The sequence below is a fragment of the Sarcophilus harrisii genome, chromosome 2 (genome assembly GCF_902635505.1).
Source record: "Sarcophilus harrisii chromosome 2, mSarHar1.11, whole genome shotgun sequence".
NCBI classification, from domain to species: Eukaryota; Metazoa; Chordata; class Mammalia; order Dasyuromorphia; family Dasyuridae; genus Sarcophilus; species Sarcophilus harrisii.
The window spans coordinates 101,108,788-101,123,544 of record NC_045427.1 but is presented as its reverse complement, the minus strand read 5'-3'; the positions used below and the strand labels follow the sequence as shown (position 1 = coordinate 101,123,544).

The 14,757-nt window shown below is 34.7% G+C and overlaps 1 protein-coding gene across 5 annotated transcripts in view; it reads right to left on the bottom strand.

Moving 5' to 3' along the window:
* The window catches only part of VRK2 (VRK serine/threonine kinase 2), a 90,954-nt gene that overhangs the window by 17,557 nt on the left and 58,640 nt on the right, over positions 1–14,757 (bottom strand). For all 5 annotated transcript variants that reach the window (XM_003758264.4, XM_012540202.3, XM_031950508.1 and 2 more), the window contains 2 exons: positions 14,032–14,164; positions 2,202–2,322 (listed from right to left, as the gene is read on the bottom strand). In XM_003758264.4, coding sequence (XP_003758312.1) covers positions 2,202–2,322; positions 14,032–14,164 — 254 coding nt within the window. The remainder of the gene's footprint in view (positions 1–2,201; positions 2,323–14,031; positions 14,165–14,757) is intronic.

Sequence of the window (14,757 nt, the reverse complement as noted above, 5' to 3'; positions counted from 1 at the left end):
ACCAGTCTTAATTTTTAACCAGAGTCTGAACACTATGGAATGAGAAGTGAAATGTTCTGATTAAAAGTCCATCTGAATGGAATGTCTAAGTTAACTTTGGGGATGAAATCTGTCATAATTATTCTCCACAGAAACATTTTAAAGGAAAATTGAATTAAATATTAGTATTTTGTCTTTTTAAAATAATAGTTCATTTACATGGTACTTTAAGCTTCTTATGTATGTTACTTCATTTGAATTAAATCATAAAAACTGAGGGAGAATGAATTGTTAGGACACTTGAAATTTTTTTAACTTTATTTAGGTAGTTCATTTGAAAATTTCAAAGTGCATTGATAATTTGCCTTTTTAATAAGAAATGTTTTTGACTAAGCTCTAATAAACAGGTTGGCAAATAAAGGTTTAAAAAGAAAATGGTGCTTTCTTCCCCCACCTAGGTTTCCATATATATATATAAAAAATGCATTAGGCAGGACATAAACATTTCCTTCAATTGCACTCAGCTGTGTGCACTACAAATACTAAAAAATGCAACTTAACATTCTTGTGGTACGCACTTCACGGCACAAACCCAGACATATGCAAAACCACGACAACAAACACATCGTGTGCTCATTTCAATTTGTAATGTCACCGTGGCCTAGGAAAATAAGCGGCATAAAGGAAGAGTTTACAAACACACCAAAATGAGGATATTCAGCGTTATATCTCCCCACAGTAAACATAACTGGGACAGATTGTGTATAGATGTGTGTGTGTACACACATATTACATATATGCTAGGCTTCTATTGTTATGTAGAATAACAGAAAATACCACAAATTAGCCAAAAAATCTCTGATGTGTGGCTGGGGACAATGCAATGAGAACCTGTACTATTTTATATTGATTAGATTAGCACCAGATTGTAGATGGACTAATGGAGGGGAAAAAAATGAACATAGTATTTGGTAGCATTTTTATTAAAATTAACCATAACTATTTAATTTTAACTATCCTAATAATATTTTATGAACCCAAGTTCATTTTTCTCATTCAGCAAAACAGGGTGTAATATCTTGCATTTTTTGATTCTAAGTGGACCAGAGCATTGCATGTAAACATCTGTCTTTTTGAGTACTTATGTGGCTCACAATCTGAAGAATGCCAGGTGTCCAAGGGTTAATTTGGACACATGGATCACTGAAGAGCATGAATGATTGATGGAACATTGAATTGTGGCTATGTGTTAGTTTGGAGTGGGGGGAGTAAAAAGGCTATGGCAATCCAAACTTCCAAAGGAGAAATATTAAATATAACATATGTCAACATTTACAAATGTAGTCTGTATTATCCAGAGTCTGCAGGCTAACCTTTCTCTCTGCTGAGAGCTGATGCCACACAATTTGCAGATTGATTTCTGTGGATCAGTTCTCCCTATTGTGCACTTCTGTTGTGACTTGCCCTACTTAAAACTTTGCTGCCTTTTCCAATTGTGATATTACATCTATGGATAACTACTGCCGAGCATATCTTGGTCTATAATGAAAAACTGGTTTCTTTGTGCTGCATGCAACTGACTTTCTCAAGCCTCATCAGTGAGAGAATGGAAGAGCAGGAATGTACTGGGTTCTTATTCTGACCTAATTCCCATTCTTACACAGATTCTGGCTGATAAAAAGTTGGATTTAGAATTTTAATAACACTTATGTGGCAGTAAGATGATCTGCTTCCTATGGGCAACTTTAAACAGAAAGTTTTTCCATAAAAGAAAACACATTCCCTCCAAGCCACAAGAGTAGGACATTCTCAATTGAAAAATAATAAATGGTTCATTTTGTCCCTATGTTAACACCGGTGCTTGGCACAGTTATTGTCACTCACACTCAATTCTCAATACTCATTTAATTGTGTATATATTAATATGAAGATGTTATTCCTTGAAAATAATACCATATAGAATCTAAGCTTTGGAAATCCCTAAAAAGGGAGCAAATAAATCACTTTATGTCTTCCTATACAACTCATCTACCATGGGTATTTATGGATGGCTTCTTGGAGTTTATATCTTCCCAATGCTTTTTACAATATTTTTTTAATTAAAGAAATTTGCTTTAACTTTCATGTAGGGTGAAAGGCGATCTTCTCCAGGATGTCAGATCTCTTTGATGCTTTCTTTCAGACCTGTTTTTGTAAATGATGAAATACTTAAAAGTGTGTACTTTGTTTTAGCAGTCTGGACAGCCACAGGGTCTTTCAGGTTCTGTTCCCAGGGCAGTTTGCCACACAGCCATTGCAGCATGCAGTAGCCGAGGATTTCAAGGTCGCCTCTTCTAGATGGGGCTAAAGGAATAAGCATGGAGAGAGAAAGAATGATGAAGGATAAGGACTTCTTCTTGAGAAATAGAAAGGGCTTTGACTGAACTACTGTGGATGAAATATGAAAAAGCCAAATGGGCAAAAGTGTTTTGTTTGTTCAGCTGGAGCAGAACTAAAACGCCCAGGCTTCTGGCCCCAGTCCACAGACAGGCAGTGACTTGTTGCTGTTGAAAGTAAGGGTCAGTTTCCTCACCTCCTCCAACTTCATCCTTCCTTAGTCTGGCCTGTCACATGAACTTGATCCCCATGGCCTCTGACATGATCCAGACAGCCCATAACCCGGCACCAACACTTTCTCAAAGAGCCAAGCAGTAAAACAAAGAAATAAATGTCTGCAACTAAATTACTAACACATGTTCCAGGAAGTCCATGGGGTCTGCATTGGTCATGCAGAGACCCTCTGAGTGCAGACTAAACATTGATGGCCTTTCCTTTACTGCTACACAAGCAGCAGAGGAAGCTAGAGAAGGAATGGCAAAACTGCCATCTAGTGTACAGCTGAGAACCCAGGGCTCATCTGAACATTTTCCCAAACAGTTGCCTGGGCCTAAGCTGCAATAGAGGTACAAATGAGGGTTCAATGCTCTGAAATCTTGTAAGGTTTGTTTCTAGGTAGGAGGAACACTGATACAGAACAGAGGTATTGTGGAGGAAGGGAGAAGAAGTAAGGACCACCAAGTATTTCTTAATGTGAGAAACTACATCTACAACATATGGAGTTTTGAAATTGAGTTAGCTTTTCCTAAAAACAAACAAACAAAAAAGCCACCTTACTAAAAGAAGAAATAAATATTTCCAGGCTACTGTAAGTACTTCACACAAGCAGAATGAATTCAGCAAAATTATACACGTAACTTGAAGAGTATTTTGCCACCCCAAAAGGGGATGACATGATCTAGAGAAATGGGAACAAATCAGTAACAGAATTATTTTCAATTTGATTCACAAGTCTTCATATTAATGGATGAACAAATCCTCAAGAGTGTCAACTACTTTTCTAGTTATTTTAAAGCTGGCTTGAACAATGGGTTAGTATTTAGAGCTATACAACTAAAAGAATGAATCGGGGCAGGAACATACATGCTCAGAGAGTTGAATGTAATACAATGAATTAAACTTGCTGTAAACAGGTATCATATTTTATGGGTTTTCATTAAATAAATTCTAAAAAGTCACTTAGCAAACTTATTTTTTAATTTAAAAAGTCATCTACTAAGAGCAATGGTGCCAACACATCATAACTGTTTCTTGTTACCATACATAAGTTATCATAAAAGCAAAAGACAAGATTAGCTCTTATACGTACTCTATCTTAACTGCTATTAGCGTATTGGATTATTAAAGGCCCTTCAATCTAGCAGAATGCTACATGATCCCTCGGGTGTCATTTATTTTCTGCACCAGATTCAACAATGTCCTAATGCAAGACTTGGCTCTCATATTAAAATAAAAACACAATCTCTACCACTTGCTGTTCTGTAGTGATTTCTTCGGTAATAAATCTCCCATTAATAGTGGAATGGTTCCATTCATACAGATGTTTGCACAAAGGCTTTTTTCCATTATGGTCATTCATTCCATCATATAAAACAGTACTTTTTATTTCAGATACTCCTTTTTCACAAAATCATCTTCTGTTACCTGTTTAGATGACACAGGCTGTATGCAAGTAGGCCCTTACAAAAGAAGTCAAAATGAAAATAGAATGGGTGTTGTCTTTCCCTCCGTTTTCCACTCTACTGAAGGAGTAATTGATATGAAGCAATAAGTAATCGCAAGTCTTTTACATTTCTGAAACCAATCTTTCATAACTGCTCTTCATCTAAAATAGCCCTGGGAGAGTTAACTTTTACTTCACCATTATAGTTTGGCCTTACATAATTAAAATATATTCTCATTCACATCTTCAGTCTTTTGCCCATATTCTGAGCTCCTCCTGCATCCACATATTAACATTATCTTCAGAGTTAGTATTTTTACTATCATGGCCACTGAATTTCAAAAGGGAAAAAAAAAAATTTAAACAAAGAATACCTCACAGTCTCTCATTATCACCACTGAAGAGGGAATTAATGAATTAGAAATGTAGTCCTACCCACAGATAAGGGCAGAAACTTAAAAGTTATGACTTTTTATGAAGTTCAGACCCTAGGCATTCTAACAATGATTATTTCTTTTCTTCTTCTCTTCAAACTTTTTATTTCCTTAAGAGCTGTTAAAGGCTCAGAAATGCCTCAGAAAGGCATTCATTCCTCTGCATTCAAGAGTTTTGCTGGCAAGACTATCATTCACAAAAGCCAAGGCTGATTTTAATCTTGACAAATTACAAATTAAAAAAGTTCTTACTTATGACGCAATATACCCATAATGACAAATATATATAGTTAATTTGAAAATGAATTATCAGAGCTAAAATGTTTTAAAGTTTGATTTTTAAAATACAGTTCTTTTCAATCATTTATAAATGGTTCCATTGCTTTTTGGAGAATTATTTTCAAAGACACTGTAATGATCATAAATAAATTATATGTTTCTCTTTCATATATTTTTACACTTTGTGGACATATGCCATCTCTTACCCTTTAATGCCCCTTGTTCACACTGCAACTTTTAACTTTGATTCCCATTGAAATTTACTGAGCACCTACTACATAAAGAGTTCTGTGCTACGCACAGAGAGACATGAATAGTCAATAATACACAATGTCAGTGGCTTCATTATTGAATAGGAGAATAAGACCTGTATTACAAATGCTTTGCCATAAAAAACATCAATTTTTCAAGTTGAGGCTCCATTAACTAATTAATTAATTTGATTAATATTAAATCATTTGTACTCATGCAACAGTTAGTAAGAGAAAAAAATCTTAAGATCCAAACTTGGGATCTGTGGTATTTTCTCAGAGAAATGTGATAAATTTTCAATACTGAGGCATATGTGCTTGTAGCATCTCTCAAACAGGTCTCTCCCTCTAAAAGAATAAATTCTCTTTAATACTGGACATATCATTTCCAGGGATGCAGCAGCTGAGGACAATTATCCCCCTCACCCAGGGCTATGAAGTTTCTTTATTTAAAGGCCCACAAAACAAAGTTTTTGGTTTTACTATAGTCTAGCCATCCAACAGTCTGAGGGACAGTGAACTGGCCCCCTATTTAAAAAGTTTGAGGACTTTGCAAACATGTGAGTTTTTCAAAGATCTGACAATCCAACTCTTTAAAATATTAGCACAAGTGACAGACAGTTACTGAAAATATATTATTTATGGACACCGGTTGACTAGGGGAGAATTCTAGGATGATTTTATGGTTGTTGCACATTTCATTGTATACAGAACTACTTTTCTTGCTGAAACTGTGTGCCGTTATAGAAGACTGACCAAGGTTTACAAGGAAATACTTCATTCATTCATTCATTTTCATCATTTATATTTGTAAGATTTTGAATTCCAAATTTTTTTCTCTTTCCCTCTCTTACCTGCTCCCTTTCCCCAATACAGCCAGAAATCTTGATATAAGTTATAGATACACAATCATTTAAAAAATATTTCTATATTAGTCATTTTGTGAAAGAAAAATCATGACAAAAGGGAAAAATCACAAGGAAGAAAAAGCAAACAACCAAAAAAAGGTGAAAGTATCTTTGATCCGCATTCAGTCTCCATTTTCAAAGGATATACTAGATTATTATTTTTCATACTATGCCAATTAAGTGGTATAGCCACTTACTCTGGGGGAGTAGGGACATGGCACTAGTATAGACATACCAAAGACAGAACTTCAGAACTTCTGTCACTTGAGTTAATAATTTTAAAAAAACTTTTACTTCCATTCAAGCATAAGAAAATGGAAGCTCAGTGGAAAGAATATTGGCCCCAGATTCAGAAACTGACCAGCTCAAATTCTACCCAGGATAAATTCCAGTTTGGTTAAGTCATTTTTTTTAAACCTCCAAAGGCCTTATTCTCCTAGGAAGTAAGATGACATGGAGTCCTTTTTAGCCTTAGATCTATGACCCTGTGAGATTTTGTCTGTCCAAAGATAAATGAGCTCTGGACAAAAGACTTGGGCAAAGTGCCAGTGTCTGAAACTCCAAGTGGGATTACCAATAAAAAAGCCTTCCTATGCCACAAATTTTCTCTCATTGAAAAGTTATTTTCACAGAATCTTAACACTAAATGGGATGCCAGAAGCCGTCATCCAACATCTAACTGAAATGACTGCTTGCTATGTGTAAAGTCATGCTTTGGACTGCTATGGGCAATTAAGCTATTATAAGATGCTAGTTCAAATTCGGGAAATATGTGGTCAGTTCAATGATTTAAGGTCAGGATCACTATTTATCCTTGGCTTTTTGAAGAGAATCAGTGATATCATGGGAATGATGTCTTGCCTTGACATGAATTAGATTTAAGTGGAGCAGAATCATAGTAAAACAGCTCCATCTATACTGCTTGGAGCTTGACTGAAGTGTAGAGGAGGAGGAGGAATGAGGGTGCTGATTAGAGGGTATGGCTGTTATTTGCCCCTCTCCTGTTTTATTATTTGCAGTATATCACAACATAATATAGGACATGAAAATCATTTAATAAATAATATGAATTGGAAAACATCTACTTCAGGCATTTGTATAGGGCACTGGATCAAGTGCTATACCTGAAGCAGAAAGATCTGGATTTAAATCCAGATACACACAATTACTTTGTGATCCTGAGCAAATCACTTAACCTCTTTGCCTCAGTTTTATCAACTGTAAAATAAGAATATAATAGCACCTGCCTTGAAGAGTTTTTAGAAGATCAAATGAGATAATATTAAAGTGTTTATCAGAGTGCCTGGCACAATAGGTTCTATGTGACTGCTTATTCCTATCCTTGCTAAATGACTAATATATGGAAGAAAAAGAACAATTAGATAACCAAAGTAAGGAAATCCTTTTCCAAGAAGCTAATGATAATGATGATGTGGAAAATCAAAAAATCAAGGGATTTCTTGTTTTTCTACCTGGGCAACAAATAGAAATGAAGTTCTGGCTGGAATGGGAATGAATGGAACATTTTAACAGTGATTTCTGGGGTCCAGATCTGTGATTTCACCAGTAAGTGGAAACATCTCCCTATTGTGAATACTTCCTCTTCCACTTGTAGAGATTTCTAAGGTGACAATGCATATTCTTAGAGGATAGTATTTAATGCTTTATTTGAAGTATAACATGTTGTTCTCCCTTTCAGAAATCACAGTAATATCAAGGCAGAAGAATAATCCCTTCTGAGTGAGGAAGATCTGAATTTTCAGTCTTTCCTCTGACACATTCTACCATGTAACCTCAGTCAAGTTACCTAAAATCTATTAAGAATATAAGCTGCATAATGTGATAAAGAGTATGCTGGATGCACAGTCAAAATTTGGGCTCAAAATGAATTCAGCCCTTTGGCTTACTTACTGAATCATCATCATCATCTCTATTATTTTTATAGTGCTTCAAGTCTTACAAAACACTTATCAAATATTTCCTTTTGTCTTAACAAAGCCCCCCCCTTAATTAGTTTAGTATTATTTTCATTATGCAGATAAAGAAACTGAGGCACATAGAACTTACCCAATAATACAACTAAATGCATGTTTCAGGCTAGATTTGAACTCAGGTCTGATTCCAGGTCCAATGCTACCTTTAAGCTTCTGTTTCATCAATCATAAAATGGAGACAATAACACACTCATAGATTTTTCTGTGAGGATCAAAGGCAAATTTATGTAAATTATCTTGCAAATAAATTGCAAGTATTACTGTTGGTAATATTAATAGTAAATAGTATCCATCACAGAAATAATAGAGGCTGCATGCCTAACTACAAATTAAGGGATTTGGTTTGCTTTACAATGGAATGAATTCTTCATCCAATCAAAGAGTTCTGATAGTAAAAAGAAACTGGTTAAGATATATGCCAACATTGAAAAGTCAACCCCAAATGCCAAATCTGAAAGGGAGGAGGAGGGAAGGCAGAGGGAAAGTGAAGAATTGTGTCCACAACAAATGCTGTTTCTTGGATGATGTATGATACCATATTTTTTTTTTTATTAGAGCTCATATTCAGAATATGGAAAACAGCCAATTTTATCTACATGTAGACATAATCACCCACTTCCATGCTATTTCACTACCCACTATTTGAACTGAGCATAGTATGTCATTAATAAAGGGGTTATTTTTTTTTTTATTCATCATTTAAGAAAATGAGTAGAAAGCATAAACCATGTCAATTTTCCAGGTTCCGAAACATGTAAATATATTTTCAGTTTATTTCACATACATTTTGTAAGTCTGAGGGCTTGATTATAAGTGAAAGGAAGCCATGCAAGAAATAACACTTTTAAGACTTAGGTTTCCTGCATATGTAGCAAGTGGCTAAAAACAATAATAATAATATAGTACAAAACAGTTCCTTCTATTGTAAAAAGGAAAATTATCTTGCAATTCCCTGCACAGACCAACATATTTTAAGAAGAATGTAACTTAGATAGCTTATACTCTTCTTATGGTCATCAATGATGGCAAATTAAAATGAGTCTTACATACTCAATGAACAGGTCTGAAGTATTTAGAGAAGCTCAATATGTTAAGTGCAGTATATCTCCAGAGAAATTAGGTATTGACTGCATGCCTCAGTGAGTAGAAAATCTACAAAAATCCATACTACGTATTGATCTAAATATTACTTTTTAACACTACTAACAATGTAACAAATTTTAAAAAGGTGCATTTGACGCAGATATAATTCTTTTTAATTATCCAGCAACAAGCCTGTAGTGGTGTATGGTTTATATATTTTGGGTTTCATAAAAAAATAAAAAATGAAGAAGGTAAATTTTAGTCCAATGTATTTTCTTCTAATTTTACACTAAATGAAGATTTTTAGTCCCTCCAAAAATACCTTTAGTGAATTGAGTTTGGAATTATCCATGATTTAAAATACGTACAAGATTTGCTTCAGTAAATATCTTCCTTCCTTCCTTTCTTTTTTCCTTTTCCTTCCTTAATCTTCCTTCTCCCTCCCTCCCTCCCTCCCTCCCTTCCTTCCTTCCTTCCTTCCTCCCTCCCTTCCTTCCTTCCTTCCTTCCTTCCTTCCTTCCTTCCTTCCTTCCTTCCTTCCTCATATGTCTCTAGGTCTCCATTTCCCCTCCTTCTTCTCTCTTTCCCCCTCCCCATTCCTTTCTTCCTTTCTTTTAAAATTGAAACTAGACTATTTCATTGGTCTGACCAAACATAGCAGTGTCAATATTTCTGAATTTTTACAGCAAGTGCACATCAAATATTCTGACAAAGATTTCTTTGTTTACATGTATTAAGTTTTTATGATATTTCATTGTTTTCAGAACAGAGGGAAGGCTACTTACTCTCAGATTAAGCTACATAGTTAGTATACTAAAAGTTAAAAAGCAAATGTTTAGGGATGTGAACCAATGCTTTTAGGGACATCCTTGATATATGGGGACAATGCTGATAATGAACCACCTATGGCATAATAGGTAGGACTTAAGGAGTTGCTTGAAGCATACAGATTCTATGACTTTTTTAGGGTAAAAAAGCTAACTGTTTGAAGCTGAATTTAAGTCTTTCTAACTCCAGCACCCTAACCATGACACCACACTACTATTATTTAATTCACAGATAAAAGAATTTATGGATCTCTTTGTTTGGCCTTCAGGCAGAAATACAAGATACGTCAATGAAATTTCAAACAAACAAAAAAATTTTTTTTGGTTCTTTTATATTTGTTTTTGTTTTGAGACAATGTGACTTGCCCAGGTAATAAGTGTTAAGTGTCTAAGGCAAATTTTTTTTTTAAAATTCAGTTTGGCTTAATGAATTTCATTAATATAATGCAGTGTCAAATCAAAAATGTAATTTTGATTTACTATTTTCTATAGCAGGGTTTATCTTTTGCTGTAACAACTAGTTAAGAAATAATAATAATAATATTAGCTAACATATAATTAATACTTTACACCTATTATCTCCCTTGATCCTCACAAAAACACTAATGGGGTAGGTTCCTATTATTATATCTATTTTACAGATTATGAACCCGAGATTGAGAAGTTATATAATTTTTGCAGGGCCACACAGCTAGTAAATATATGAAGCAGTGTTCAAATATGCTCTATCTGCTATACTACCTAATTAACCCAAATGAAATGAAAACAACTGGTGGCTTTCTCTACATGGAGGGTATCTACTAATGATGTGATATGAAAAATGTCTTCATGGAATTGTCAAGTTAACTGAATCCCATTTAGTTTGTAGTAAAATCAAGGAGATAAGGTAACTTAAGTTTTTAAAATAGAAAGACAAAATTTTATCTCAGTAATCCTAAAGAGGATGTGTAATCTATTCTTTTACTCAGAAGCTAGCTGTTGGTAATGTATAAAATCAGTGAGAACTCAGACCATGGGCTAGTCTAGATCCCCAAAGTGGTCTTGCTATTATGGCAGTAAAGTATACTGGCAGAAGGAAAAGCATGAGTTCCTGAAGATACCTCTGCCAGCAAGAACAATTCATTATCAAAGACTGCTTGCATTGCTTTTCTTTTGCATATGTTTGTATTTTTCTGTTGTTTTTGTGTTGCTGGAAAGTATTACAGATTGGGCTATGCTATAAACTGCCTAAGGATTTAAACTCATAATATAAAAAAGAGTTGGGTGATGACATAAGTTCAGAAACAGTTGTTTCCTTGACAATACCTTCTGAACCCTTCCATTTTGTCTCCAGTGAGCAGCGTGAGTTTTATGTCACAGTTTTATGGAAACTATGCACAAAGAGTATAAATGGAAAAAGAAGGAAAAAAGCAGATTACACCTACACTGTGTGCAACATATGGATTCATAAAAGTTTTGTAAAAATCCAATCCTACTTTAAATGGACTAGTGATGTTTTCTACTTTGTATTTTATAGTGAATTCTTTTGCAAATTAATTTTTGATTAATCTATTTTTCCAATAAATACTGATTTTCTATATGTTGTATTTGCTCAAAGCAAAGTATATGAGTTAAGCCTAACAAAAAATGAAATAAATTAGGAATTTGATCAGTTCACTAAATATACAGTGATCCTGCTTTCATTTTTGGCAAATCAATAACCTAAATGTGAAAATCCCTTTGTCAAAACATTATTTTTCTAGGAAAAACAATGACCCCCAAATTTTGCAGGATAATGGAGGAAAAAAAAACTATCTCTTATAAAAGATAGCTCATTCAGGTAATAATGCCATGCATTGGAGGAAAAGAATGACACACTTAGAGCTAGTAAGGCAGAAACCTAGACCTGTTCAATAAAAAGTACTACCAGAGTGGAAGCTACAGAGCTGGAAACTGCCAGTTGGAAAGGGAAAATTTACCTCACTGTGCAAAGGTGGATGGGATAGGGAAAAAAAAGATGTAAACTGTGCATTTACTACCTCCAAAGTACCAAGCCATTGAGCTAAGGTGGCACAATTTTATATTCTTGCCTTGGGTTAGCTAGTTATAGGGTGCCAGAAAGTTCTACAGCATATTAGAATTTTAAGGGGTTTTATAAGAGGAAGGAGAAAGGTGATTAAGAGAAAATCTCTCAAAAGTCACAATTAGCTCAGTGTTGTAGTTGTTTCAGTTAATATACGTGAAATACCTGGGCCAATCATATTTTGGTACAGTTATACTACCAAAATAATGCCAGCTCAGGAGATGCAAAATTTCCAGTTACACTGATGTGAGAAAAACATCTTAAATTCCTCCCAAAAGCCTCACTCTGCCAATAATCTGGCAAAGAATAAAATAAATACAATCTGCAACTAATTTAGGCAGAAGAAAAGTTTTAATCTAAAAAACTAAAAGTAAACATGTTAAATATGAATATGAGTTGGATGAAAACTTAGTTATGTAAGTAGTTTTCATTAGGTATGACAAATCTAAATTAAAATATTATTGGCCATCTGAGAGATGGTATGTACAGGCAAATATATAAAGAACTATTAGTTTTCAAACTTAATCCTATCTTAGTAAAAAAAAAAAAATAGTAGCTTTTTTATATTTAGAGGAAAGAGGCTAGCTCCTACCTTTGAAATTTTATCCTTGGCTGGGCATGGTAACACACCTGTAATTCTTGCCACCAGGTAAGTAGACTACGGCTGGTGGCTTTGTTTGGGATTTCTGAGTTGAAATGGGTGCTGACTGAACATTCTTCTTAAATCTAGCACCAATATAGTAAGCTCCAGGAAAAGGGGGACCACCAGCTTCTGGGATAGGGGAGTGGGGAGGTGAACTACCTCAGGTTAGAAAATAGAGTAGATCAAAGTTCCTGTGCAACTAATGGTGGGACCAGGCCCATGAGTGGCCCTTATACTTTTAGCCTGGGCTAGACATGGCTGGAGACCCGGTCTTTTAAAACAAGAAAAAAAAAATTGTCCTCAAAACACTTCCTTGGCGGAAGAAAATACAGCTGACAATCTTATTTCATTTTTCCATTGGCCTACCTTAAACTACCATGGGTTTTAATAGCTCTGGCAAATTATCAAGACCCTCTACATTACATGGTCAATGGTCCTTTTAATAGAAAAGGCAATAATACACAGTTGTTTGTGCCAACTAAAACTCGTTAGAAAGTATTAGTTTAAGGTAACAGTTCAACAGCTATTAACAAGTGCAAATTTCTAATTGTAATTAGTGACACTGTAAGTCTTTTCCAAAAGGGTAACAAAATATCACTTGAATTGGGTTAGTATATTTGAAAACATTTTTTAAAAAAATAAAACTTTATAAAAAACAATATATTTTGCAAGCCAAAGTTTTTCAATAATTGCCATTTTTTTCCACTAGCATAACATTCGAATTGACTTTTTGTCTTGCTGACATAGCAACTAAGAAAGTTGTGTTGCATTGACCACATTGATTGTGAACAAGGCAGCCATCAGTGGAACTTGGTGCCATATATTTTCAATATTGACCTCCCACTCCCTTTTCCATGGCTCTATGGGTCTACTATTGGATTTGGACTGCAGTGTAATAAACAGCTAAGGTTTAATTAATGGTAAATGAATACAAGACATAGGTTATGACTTTAACTAATTAGGGAATTGTTGAATTAAGTCTGCCTTGGAATGCAAGGCAGTACAATCAATATCCAATAAAAGGACTATGTATGTAATTTACCTGCAAATGTGTTTCCGATACCATCAAAGTGAGTTTAAATAAGTAAGATATATGAAAGGCGACTGGAAGAGATTTTCAAAAGTTAACACTTTATAGTTTTGGAAAAAGGTTGGGTTTTTCCCCTTCCACTAAGATGTGATATCGTCAAATACTCTGACATGGAGACTATCTCCCCTCCCCCCAAAAAAGTTTTATGTGCATGCACTTTTTACCATAACTATAAAATTCCTGATAGCAAAGAAAAGGCAAAGTTTCTGCCCTTTACATTTACTAGTGCAAGATAATGAATTCCTAGACAAATTGCATATGAAGTTTGCTTGGTATACACATCTCTAGCCCTTTCTCACATATTCACTGCAATAACAGTAGCTCACACCTGATACAATCTCACCAATGCTTAAAATCTTACCCCTCTTGAAACAGACTACACAGTCTGATTACTCATTCTATAATCACACTACTGAAATAAAATAATAAAAAAGAAACCTACCTACTCCCTTGTGGGCATCTAAGCTGGTAAACTCTACTGTCCCATTATGGCCCTTTCTAGGATTTTCCTGATACTGTTTGTGGTTCCCATTGGGACAATATCTGTAGGAAAGTCCATAATCTGCAAGATAAACCTGGAAGACATGAACAGACAAATGAATAATGCTTTTGTCCTCTGAAAGTATAACCTTTATAATTAAGTCTTAAGAAACTGATAGGTTAAAGACAGCCTTAGATCTCCATTTTATTAAGCCAAATGGTGCCTTAGGATAAAATACATACAACTGGGGGCTATAACAACTAACCTCCCCATTTAAATCCTTCCTTCATCGTAGTCATATCTTATTTCTGGCCTGAGTTAGATTTTTTTGCTTTTTTATTTTGTTCCTAAGCTCTTTTCCCTCCAGGTGGGCATCCAGACATCATAAAATGCAATGTTGTCTTTTATCTGTCTTCATACCAAAGATCCATGTTTCTCCCCAGACCCCCTTCCTTCAACATATATATGTGACAAAAGGGGGGGGGGGGGAGTAGACTGCAAAGGTTTTTTTTTTTTTTTTAAACTTAAACATAATGTTATACATGTTCCTATTAACAAGAAGCATAAAAACAGTGGACACACTGTAAAAGGCAATGACTCTTCAAAAAAACACCATCAAGCTGTCTATGGGTAAGAATGGAACATCAATGCAGGACTTCTGGCCTTGCAGACCAATCTATATCATCA